Genomic DNA, 12,490 nt, shown 5'->3' with positions numbered 1-12,490 from the left:
CAGCAGGTGAAATTGATTCCCAATCAGTGCTGCTTCCTAATTGGACAGGCTGATATCTCAGAAATATGATTGACTTGCAGTTACATTATGTTGTTTTAGTGTTCCCTTTATTTTTTTGAGCAGTGTATATTTACAGAATGATTGTAAATCTATATTTGCTTTTCTACATCACAATTTCACATTACACAACAATTAACATTTATATTTGCTTATTAGATGTTCTATTAATGTTCATGTGTATTTTTGAACATATTTTACATTTTGTAAGAAAAAAGGTTTGGGATCAAATAATGTTGGGGACCCCCTGCTGGAAATCTGTGGACCCCCTATGGGTCCCGGACCCCATGTTGAAGATCTCTGGCCTATATTCATGAATGTTATTGAATTGTGTTCATGAAGCTGTTCATGTTGCTGACATTTAAAGACTTCACCTCGGATTCTGACAGACTGGGCTGCACATTTTATACCGTTTACTGGTGTTTTATAGACTCATAGACTCATAGACTTATAGATTGATTACTAAAACATTCAATAGATCCATCAACAGTCTCCTCTGAAAGACTTGATGTTGAAACATCGAGCGGAAATAATAAGACCACACTGACAGCATTAATCTCACAGGAACATCTAAGTGGTTTCCTGGTTGTCATAGTAACAGTCATGTAATGTCCTCAGTAGGTAGATTCTTGTCTGATAAAAGTTTTTTGGTTTCCCAGAAATGCAGTTCTGAGAAATGTTTTTAAGTAAAGAGTAAAGCTCCACCTCTTCATGTACACAGATCTACATTGAGGACAGCACAGGTCTTTATCAGAGCAGAGACAGACAGGCGGGCAGACAGACGGTCTACCTGCACATCATGGACCCCCTGTTGGTGCTGGTGCTGTTGCTGTGGAGCTCAGGTAGGACTCTGCTTTAAAGATGATGTGATATTATTTGTGTTGGATCTTTAAATGAGAACAAACTGCTCACATACATCAACACCGCCAGGCTCCACTCCACGGGGTTTTCATCCAATCAGAGGTTTTCATTCCATTTCAGTCATTTATTATTTCTTTTTTAATATGTATTACATACATCAATCATGTTTTCCTTGCTTTTGATCACAGGGAAGTAGGGTTAAATTTGAATATATATTCGAATAGTTGTTAAAAACAGAATTTTGAATGTGAAAATTATATTATATATATAAATATTCGAATCATATGTAAAAAAAAACGACAGTGGTCTGACTGTCTGCTTTGTGGGTGGGCGTGCGCCTGAGGTCAGGGAATGTCTGTTCTTTACTGTAAAACTTCAATTAATGTTAATAATATTAGTTTCAACCACTGAATGAAGCCTGACATATTTAGGACAAGAATCACAAACTTAAATTACTCTAAACTCTTGATCAGCATTTGTTTATTGTTGTCGTTCATTTAAACCGATATGTGGAGGGAGGGAGGGAGAGAGGGAGAGAGAGAGAGAGAGAGGTCTGCTTGTCCATCAGTTCATTTCCTTATTTTTGTAGGTAATATGTTGTTGAATATGTTTAAACTTAAATAAATTACCAATACAAGTAGTTATGTCTCGTTGTATTAATTTGTCCTGTTATTGATGTGCCTAATGCACAACCAGAAATTTGAATATGTTTGAATATATGTGTTTTTTTAAAGGGAATATTTGAACGTCATTTTAGAGTAATTTTGACAGCCCTACACGGAAGTAAACTGCTCACATACATCAACACCGCCAGGCTCCACTCCCCGGGGTTTTCATCCAATCAGAGGTTTTCATTCTATTCCAGTCATTTATTATTTCTTGTTTGTTTGTTTTTTCAGAGTATTTCATACATCAATCATGTTTTCCTTGCTTTTGATCACAGGGAAGTAAAAAGCAGTTCATCCAGAACAGGGAGGGCAGCTTTGATGAAAGGGAGGGACACACAAATGTTCACCTCACGACCCGAGGGCCAGATATATCACCATACACTTCCACCATTATAACCTTGTCACTTCATTGGCCTACTATAGCTCACTCATTTAATAAATACAACAACATATATACTAGCAATCAAAGTTTATTATACCAATTTAAAAAAAATACAGATGATTTGGCTCTCAAGAACACATGACCCAGACAAGGCTCCCTAGTGGGCCAACATTTTTAACATTAATATTTTCATAAGAAAAATGTTGTGAACTTCACACAGAAACAAACATTACTGAGTCATATATTATTTCAGTGCAAACATATCTCTTTGTATTTTCTTCTCTGCCCTTACATTCCATAACATTTTTAAATTATATTTCTCAAACATGTTATCATCTGTAAAGTTCTCTGCTGCTCTTAAACTGCAGTTTTTAGATTTCAGCTTTGTACTTCAGGAGCATCTTTGTGCATCTCTTCACATGAGAGATGTACTTCCGTGTATTCGGACGGTCGGATTGATGGCCCTCTAGCTCCCTCTAGCGGATGACAGACTGAATTACAGCTGGAGTTCAAATTACATGCTTTTTACCAACGACTGTGAAACCAATAATATAGTCATTTTTATAAATGGACACAGATTGTGTACACATGTACATGGATAATTATATATAACTATAAAAATAAAACATTGGAGAGGAGGGGATAAGAATCAGGTTTTTCCCAACATTAGAACAAGTGAAATAGAGCAGGGGTGTGTGGGAAAATAATACATGAAAAGAGAAAACACCTTTGTAGGGAGATTGTCTATCAGCTTTTAAAATGACCGTTCAATTAGCTGAGGACACTTTCATATTTAATCCGTTACTTCCCTTAGATCCGTCTGTCTTTTCATGAAGGAAACCCATTTTGACCATATTTTTGTGGATTTATCCATTTGTATATGAAGTGAAAAGGTGATTTTCTTCCCATTCAGTATCTATCATTAATCATATCTGTCCATTCTTCTACTGTGGGAGGGTTGGGCTGCAGCCAGTGTCTACTTATGTTTTTCTAAGCTGCAGTTATCATTGTTGTAAATAAGTATTTGTGAAATGAATGTCTTGAAGTGGTTCCATGTATTATTTCTACAATCACTGTATGTATATTCAGTAAGCATCTCTCTGTGCAGCGGTTGGTGTTGTTAGTCCGCCATATATTCAGACTTGTGACAAACGATGCAGCATGTGATCAGTGTTACTGTGTGTAAGTCCATCTGATTGGTCATCCTCACTGTTTCCTGTTCACTCTGTGTCAGAGCTGCATTTAAATGCTGCTACTTCACATTAAAACACCTCAACTAGATAAACTTTTATTGTGGAGGGGTCACAGGAAACACAATAGTTGTGTCTAAATTCAGCGACTCATCCTTCAGAGAACACAGCTGACGTAGAACGTGAAGGCCGAGACGGTCTGATCTACAGAGGACTTCCTGTTTGAGTCACCAGCTGTTCCCGCCCTCACACTTTGCCGCTCCCGTTGCTTAGCAACCAGCTGCTGTTGACCCTAAAGAACAAAGAAGACATAACTAACTTATCTGATTAAAATGGAGCCAGAGATCATAATTTGTATCCTTTTTATTTGATATTATGATGGTTCAGGCTGAGAGAGGAACATTGTCAGGTAAATTAAATAACATTAACATTGGTTAAGCTGTGCACTTTAAATTTAATCCCATCGGTCACTATAGTGACCATGAAAACATTTTCAGTTAACAGGTCCTAAAAACATTACTGAATATTGTATCGATCCATTTCCAGAAAGTATTGAAGTAATAAAACCTCTCAATGACATATGTGCAGTGTTGCATGTTTAGTGTAAATGTCACATGACCAGAGCTGATTACTTCCTGGTTGCACCTGTAGAGGAGGATGGCTGCATGAAAGCTCCGACAAAACAAGCTTAGTAAAGTATGTTAATATGAAGATAAGACTAATATTTCTGGTTCACATAATCTTTAAGATGTTTAGTATTGATATATGTATTTACAATCACTCAACTCTGTTCACTGAAGTCACAGAATGAAGAAACATGTTGTGACCAGTGGGATAACACAATGTACAGTATCTAGATGTACATGTACTTGTTTGGAGTTCTTTATTAGGAATAAGCCCTTGGGATGTACCATCTCGTTTTCCAGGGGGTCCCGAACAACATGAATACAATGAAAACACAATTTAGACAAAACATTGAACAGAAACACACGGACACAAACAGAAACATGTCATTAATTAAATAAGAAAAAAAAGATGGGAAGATACGACTCATAGAGAAGTATAACAGACGATCAAAGAAACTAGATGATTAATAAGTGACATTAGTGATCAGACATGATTGTGTTAAGGACATGAACAAGTAATCCTATCATGAGAAGACAGGGCATTCTTCAACTTGTACACATACAGAGTTGTTGTTCTACCTAACTTTCTCTTCTGTCTTCTAGTTGAACTTACACACACTAACATGCTGCATATGTTGGACCGAGGGGCCCGCCCACACAAGGCATGCAATATTACAGCTAGCCCTCAACATGAGAAAGATGCTGTCCTCAGTGATGGTGATAGTGATGGGTCAGATATGGACTATGAGGGGGAGACACACACACACACACACACACACACACACACACACACACACGCACACACACACACACACACACACACACACACACACACACACATAAATATATACATGTATATATCAAAGTTTAGTTTGATGCTTTCCTCTTCTTGAATGCAGAATACCTCTATCCTGAATAACCCCTATATTGTAAATGAATCATGTGACTGGTCTACAGATTAAATATTACAATGTTACAATGAATGCACTAAAGTAATATTGAACTAAAGTACAAGATAAAATGTTAGAACAAAGTTAGAACATGAAGGTTTCAATACATTTTACAAAAGTCACAATGTTACAATAAAGGAGATGTTTTGAGTTTGCTTTCTGTATTCATATCGGTGATGTATGAGGACTTTTGATATGTAAAATAGTCACACTAGCATGTGATGAAGTATTTTCAGGGGTAGACAAGGGAAATTTGCCACTGGCCCTCCTTTGGGGCTTTTGAAGATCACTGGCCCCACCATTGTAACCACTGGCCCAGGAATCGATCCCCATAATAACGAAAAAGAACAATTTGATTTAACAACATTTACTTTAATACTGAGGTCAAAATGTGCAAATATTCAAATCAAAAGTGCAAACAATGCTGCATTACTCAAACACAATCAGTTCTTCCTCCATCTCCTCCTCAGTTGGTTGATTTTTGCCCCCCCACCCTCCTGATGCCCAGGCAGTCTCGTCTGCTTCTGGGCCCTGACTGCCACCAGCTCAGAACAGCCTTCTCTGCATCGCCTCACAACTCACATCTCCTGCCTGTATTCATGATAAATATAAAAAAACTAGCTACTATAATTTCTATAAAGCAAGTGTTTATCATTAGATTATTAAAATAATTGTTTCATAATAATTCCAAGTTATTAATAGTAATATAATAATAATTCAAACGCCGATCTACAGTGTGTCACAAATGGGACAGTGCTTACAGATCTGTTGTTTCAAGCCTCCGTAGTTACACAGCATGCGTTATCATACACTTCTGTTCATAAACTTTAACTTTTCTCTAACTTACTTGTCTGCAAAGGCGGGCATTGCCCTGCATAGTTCACAATACACCTCATTCTTGTCCTCGTCATATCCCAGCAGCTCCAGTGGTCTCACCACTGAGGCTGGAACTTTCTTGCCCTTTTCTTTTCATAATTCCTGTCATTCTCTCTCAACTCCTCTGGTGCCTTTCTTTTCTTTTTGTTTCTGCCCGGCGTTTGGCCGGGTACTGGGGGTTTTAGAAACATTACTGATGTCGGGAACAGAAACTCCGTGTCAACAGTCAGCAGCAGTGAGCGAGCGACCGGGTTCACACCGGCCGCCAAAGCACCACGAAGCAGTGTGCCCAAGAAAGTTGCGCGCAATCCGTTGCTTGTCTCGTGTTTCTTTGTGTGACTTCATACCAGAATTGATGTGATCGCTCGCGGTTCGCACACGAAATAGAACAGATGCCGAAATGATCGCTGCACGGCGCGAGACGGCCGCGTAGGATCCTGGCGCTTCGCGTCTGAACTACTCTATCGGGCCAGTGCTTGGAGCGTTCTGGTGGCCCGGACGGTTTTAAATGTACGTCCGGGCCATTTGTATTGTCGACCCTTGATTTTAGTGGCGATGATGGAGATGCTGCCAGAAACAGAGTTTTACATTTTGTGAAGGAGAAATATGCTAACATAGACATTATCCCACCGGTCACCTTTGTGACCATAAAACACACTTTTCACCTAATTTTCCATGAAGATTTTCAAAAGTAATGATTGATTATTGCAAAGGGTTAGTAATGACATGTGATTTGGATATTTCCATGTCTCGGAAAAATTTGAGATTAAATGTTATTGTACTAGTTAATGTAGTTTATATGGCTGCAGGCCCATTTTCTCCAAATCACACTGAGAAAATGATGAACAGAGAAACAATTATCAACAATATTGACTAGGGATCGACCGATATGGATTTTTTAGGGCCGATGCCGATACCGATTTTCTGTTCATCAGTCTTGGCCGATGACCGATACGGCCTGCCAATTTTCTTGAGCCGATATTTGGAGCCGATACTACTTTTGCTCCCTCAATTTACATGTTAAAAATTAAACTGATAACAAATGTTACGAGTCTAGATTTTAAAAGAATCATTTATTGAACTTAAAAAAGGTGAGTTAGAACAAGAACAAGTAGAACAGTATTTAACAAATATTAACAACAGGTGAGGTAGAACAAGTAAAGTGCTGAAAAAGTGTCAGCCAGTGGTGCAGGAGTCGTCTCGCTGAAATGCTGCCACACTGGATTGGTTTTCTGAGTCTCTGCCATTTCTTTAAAAAGAATAAACAAAAGCACATATCTACGACGGCGTATTAGAGCCACTGTCGAAAAAAAAAAAAAAAAAAAAACGGAGCCGAGAGAGGTGGGCAATATTCTGAGATTAAAAGTCACAAATTTGCTAGTTTTAAAGTGGCAAATTTGCTAGTGCATTACGATGCTAACAACCTGCATTTATGCTAGCTAACTTCGCTTCCGAATGTTGCTTTTATCTTTCTGAATATTACTGAGACAGAAAAGGGTTCAGCAGTAGACCGCATTATCAGCTGGACCCAAGGTTGCCTACATCAAAACATGGCACCTTCTGCATTCCTGTTGTGACTACTAAGAGAGTAAACATTGGGAAACTTGAACACACTGCTAACCTAAACAATCTCATTCCCATTCTCTCGAAATCAAAGTCAACCTCAAAGCCTGTCAGTAACACCATCAGGATGGGTCTGCTAAATGTTAGGTCTCTTAATAACAAATCATTTTTAGTCAATGATTTTATTACCACTTCTAAACTTGATTTTATGTTTTTAACTGAAACATGGCTAGAACAAAATAACAGTGCAAGCATTCTGATCGAGACAGCACCCCCCAACTATAATTTTATTGATGTTTGTAGATCTGGGAAAAGAGGTGGAGGGGTTGCTGCTATATTTAAAAATACATTTCAGGGGAAACAGATGTCACTTGGTGTTTTTCCATCATTCGAATACCTATGTGCTGTGTTGAAATGCTCTCCCAGGGTTCTCCTGTTAATTATTTACAGGCCACCTAAATATTCATCACATTTTTTCGATGATTTTACTGAATTATTGTCTAGCATCTCCACTGATTTTGACTGCCTAGTTATAACCGGTGACTTTAATTTTCATATTGATGATTTGAATGACAAGGGTGCAAAATAACTTTTTAATATTTTAGACACATTTGACCTTTCTCAACATGTGAAAGAGGCTACTCATTGTAAAGGACACACCCTGGACCTGATTATCACAAAAGGTCTCCATGTTTCTGATGTTTTTGTGACTGATCCTTCATTGTCTGATCATTTCTGTGTTTTCTTTAATATTTCTTTCATTCCTGACACACAAACAGAATCAAATAAGGTCAAAAAGCGGTACATCAATGAACATGCCAATGTACTCTTTAAAAATGCCATCTCCTCGTTACCACCTCTAAACCCATGTCATGCTGATGATCTTGTAAACATCTTTAATTCCAAAATTCTGAATGTCATGGATGTCATTGCACCTGCTACGGTTAAAACAATTTCTGGTAAGCAAAAGGCACCCTGGAGAAAAGCTGCTGTTGTGACAGCCCAGAGAAGAGAGTGCAGGAAGGCTGAACGAATCTGGCGGAGAACTAAACTTCATATTCACCATGACATCTATAAAGAAAGCCTCCGGGCCTACAATTTAGTCTTAAAAAGTGCGAGAGAAACATACTTCTCCAATATCATAAACAGCAACACTAATAAGGCGAAAACCTTATTTGCAACTGTTGACAGACTGACCAACCCCCCCAACACAAATACCAGCTAAACTCCATTCCACGCAGAAATGCAATGAGTTTGCATTCTTTTATACTAATAAAATTGAAGGCATCAGACGCGCCATCAATATCTCAAACAAAAAAGTTGGATCACCACCCTGTTCAGGCAAAAGTAACACAGCAATCATGGCAAGCTTTAATGCCATAGACTCCAAAACTCTAGTGGAAACGGTGACAAATTTAAAATCATCCACCTGCTGCCTTGATGCTTTACCTACCAACTTTTTTAAGAATGTTTTTGACTGCCTATCAATAGACGTATTGCAAATAGTTAATAACTCCATTCAATCAGGCAATTTCCCAAAGCCCTTCAAAACTGCAGTCATTAAACCTCTTCTAAAAAAGCGGAGCCTAGATGCCTCTATTATCAACAACTACAGACCAATTTCAAATCTACCCTTCATGAGTAAAATAATTGAGAAAGTTGTCCTCCAACAACTAAATCACTTCCTGGCTTCAACTGGCTGCCACAACAACTTCCAGTCAGGATTTCGACCTTTTCATAGCACCGAGACGACCCTTATTAAAGTTGTAAATGACATCCGTCTTAACACAGACTCTGGCAAAACTTCAATATTAATGCTATTAGACCTCAGTGCTGCATTTGACACTGTCGACCACTCAATACTCTTGGACAGGTTGGAAAACTGGGTGGGGCTCTCAGGCACAGTCTTAAGCTGGTTCAAGTCATATCTACAAGATAGGAACTATTTTGTTTCCATTGGCGACTTTGTATCAGAACCTACCAATGTAACATGTGGAGTCCCCCAAGGTTCAATCTTGGGGCCAACTTTATTCAACATCTACATGCTCCCACTAGGACAAATCATGCAAAAATAATAACATTGACCACCATTGCTATGCCGATGACACCCAAATCTATGTAGCACTATCACCAAACGACTATCGCTCCATAGATCTTCTGTGCCAGTGCATTGAGCAAGTCAAAGACTGGATGTGCCAAAACTTCCTACAACTAAATGAGGACAAAACTGAGATAATTGTTTTTGGTGCTAAAAAAGAAAGGTTTAAAGTAATTCAACACCTTCACTCTCTGTCCCTGAAAACCTCAAACAAAGCCAGAAATCTTGGGGTTATTATGGATTCTGATTTACATTTCGACAGTCACGTTAAATCAGTAACAAAATCAGCCTACTATCACCTAAAAAATGTAGCAAGACTTAGAGGGCTCATGTCAGCTCAAGACTTAGAAAAACTTGTACATGCCTTTATTACTAGTAGGCTAGACTACTGTAATGGTCTCCTTGCAGGTCTTCCGAAAAAAACTGTCAGGCAGCTACAGCTTGTTCAGAACGCTGCTGCGAGAGTTCTTACAAAGACCAAAAAATGTGAGCACATTACACCAATTCTTAAATCCTTACATTGGCTCCCTGTATGTCAGAGGATCGATTTCAAAATCCTCCTGCTCACATATAAATCACTACATGGTCTAGGACCGAAGTATATCACTGATATGCTCCCAATACATAAGCCTTCTAGACCACTAAGATCTTCTGAGACCAATCTGTTAGTGATTCCCAGAGTAAACAACAATCACGGGAGAGCATCATTTAGTCACTATGCAACAAATGGCTGGAATAAACTTCCTGAAGATGTTAGACTTGCCCCAACTCTGACCACTTTTAAAACTAGACTGAAAACTTTTATGTTCACCATAGCTTTCTGCTAAATCTTTTAATGTCTGCACTGTTTTTAATTATTGCAAATATGTTTTTATTCTCCTTTCTTTCTGTAATGCATTTTTAAATTTGCCTTTATTTTCTTTTAATTCTTCTATTTTTTTTCACTTTGTTGTATGATGTGAAGCACTTTGAGTCTGCCTTGTGTATGAAATGTGCTATACAAATAAAGTTGCCTTGCCTTGCCTTGCCTAATTAATTCATCCCAACGTGTGACGCTTTGCTAAGGCCCTTAAGGTAATGGCTGTTGATGGTTATTGTTTGTTAATTTTATGTGGGCCAAATTGTCACTTTATTTGTGTTTATTGAGCCGGTAGTTTGCCTAAGCTAGCGGTAGCTTTCACTTGTTGTCAAAGCAACGGCAAACATCCGGGTCAAGCTACGTGATTACTTCCTCTATGACCGCTAGCTTAGCCAAACCACCCGATCAACAAACACAGATACCGTAAGATGACAATTTGGCCCATATAAAATTAACCAACACTAACCATCAAGAGCCATCACCCTAAGGACCTTAGCAAAGCATTGACACCGGGATGGATTAATTAGAAAGATAAAAGCTACATTCATGGGAAGTTAGCTCGCATACATGCCGGTTGTTAGCATCGTAATAAACTAGCAAATTTGCCACTTTAAAACTAGCAAATTTGTGACGTTTAATCTCAGAATATTGCCCACCTCTCTCAGCTCTGTTTTTTTTCTTCTTTTCTTCTCGACAGTGGCCCTAATACGCCGTCGTACATATCAGTGTCAATCTCTTGTGCAATCATCTTACCTTCATATCACCCACATTATGTTTGCATCATATGAAAGGTGGATATGGTTAACTTTTCTTGTCTCTCTCCATCATCTGCTGTCTGTCTCTCTCCTGTCTCCCTCCATCATCTGCTGTCTGTCTCTCTTGTCTCCCTCCATCATCTGCTGTCTGTCTCTCTCTTGTCTCCCTCCATCACCTGCTGTCTGTCTCTCTCTTGTCTCCCTCCATAATCTGCTGTCTGTCTCTCTTGTCTCCCTCCATCACCTGCTGTCTGTCTCTCTCCTGTCTCCCTCCATCATCTGCTGTCTGTCTCTCTCCTGTCTCCCTCATCCATCATCTGCTGTCTGTCTGTCTCCTGTCTCCCTCCATCATCTGCTGTCTGTCTCTCTTGTCTCCCTCCATCATCTGCTGTCTGTCTCTCTCCTGTCTCCCTCATCCATCATCTGCTGTCTGTCTGTCTCCTGTCTCCCTCCATCATCTGCTGTCTGTCTCTCTCCTGTCTCCCTCCATCATCTGCTGTCTGTCTCTCCTGTCTCCCTCCATCATCTGCTGTCTGTCTCTCTCCTGTCTCCCTCTATCATCTGCTTGTCCTCAGAAGGATGGATGCAGGAGTGGACACAAACAGGATTTTCAAAGAGCAGTGGTCACATCGACCAGATATTCGCTCTCTTCAACATCATTTGAAAACATGTTTGTTGATTTTATTTCATTGAATGAAAACAATATATATGTTTGTGTTTCTCCAGGACTCCAGGTTGAAGGAAATCACAACTCAACAGGTAAATAGAGAAATGAAAGAGAAAGAAAGCAGAATCTTCACTTCTTTCACTGACGACTCTCTTCTTTCTGTTCAGAGCCTGATGGTGTCAGGTTGGTGGGAGGAGCCAGTCGCTGTGCTGGAACACTGGAGGTGAGACATCAGGGAGACTGGAGACCAGTGGATGGCGATGGCTGGACCCTGAAGGAAGCAGCTGTGGTCTGTAGAGAGCTGGACTGTGGCTCTGCTGTTTCTGTAGGATGGAGAGAGGAGTCCTCAGACAGACCTGTGTGGTGGATCTGGTCTGACTGTGTTCATTCTGGATCCACTCTGAGGGAGTGTGCAACATCAGTCTCCTCTTCCTACATCCTGAATCTCACCTGCTCAGGTAAGCCCCTCAGTGACATCATCTATGACATCATCAGTAATGTTGCTGTGTGTCACTGCTGCAGGCTGTGGTGTTCTAAACATGTTCTGGTGTTACAGTTTATTTCAATTTATTTGGCTCAGTTTTTGAAACTTTGTTAATATTCCCAAAACCTGATTAGTCTAAATAGCGTCCATGTTCCAACACAACACCATAACTCACCTGCAAAAGGTCAGAACTCACTCAAAACATTGAAGTCGTGCTTCAAAACAAAGTTAGTGTCTCATATAAAAAGTCTCTGCCCTCCAAATGAAAAGTTCCTTTTACCTCATGGAAACAATGGAGATCAGAATGTTTAGATGTTTTTCAGGACGGCAGTGGAGCCTGGAAATGTTCCTTATATCCAGGGTCGTGCAGAGACCTTTGGAGGGGCAGGTGCTCCAAGTTAAAAGGGGGCACATGGAGCACGAATTTGAAACACCATTCAGAAACATAGCTTGC

The 12,490-nt window shown here is 39.5% G+C and overlaps 1 protein-coding gene across 1 annotated transcript in view; it reads left to right on the top strand.

Moving 5' to 3' along the window:
• Positions 1 to 12,490, top strand: part of LOC311009666 (scavenger receptor cysteine-rich type 1 protein M130-like) — a 94,421-nt gene that overhangs the window by 37,707 nt on the left and 44,224 nt on the right. The window contains exon 4 of the mRNA XM_084003998.1: positions 11,720 to 12,010. Coding sequence (XP_083860124.1) covers positions 11,720 to 12,010 — 291 coding nt within the window. The remainder of the gene's footprint in view (positions 1 to 11,719; positions 12,011 to 12,490) is intronic.

Source organism: Eutrigla gurnardus, assembly GCF_963514095.1.
Source record: "Eutrigla gurnardus genome assembly, chromosome: 24".
Classification (NCBI taxonomy): Eukaryota; Metazoa; Chordata; class Actinopteri; order Perciformes; family Triglidae; genus Eutrigla; species Eutrigla gurnardus.
The sequence above is the reverse complement of the archived record's forward strand: the minus strand, read 5'-3'. Positions and strand labels throughout refer to the sequence as shown.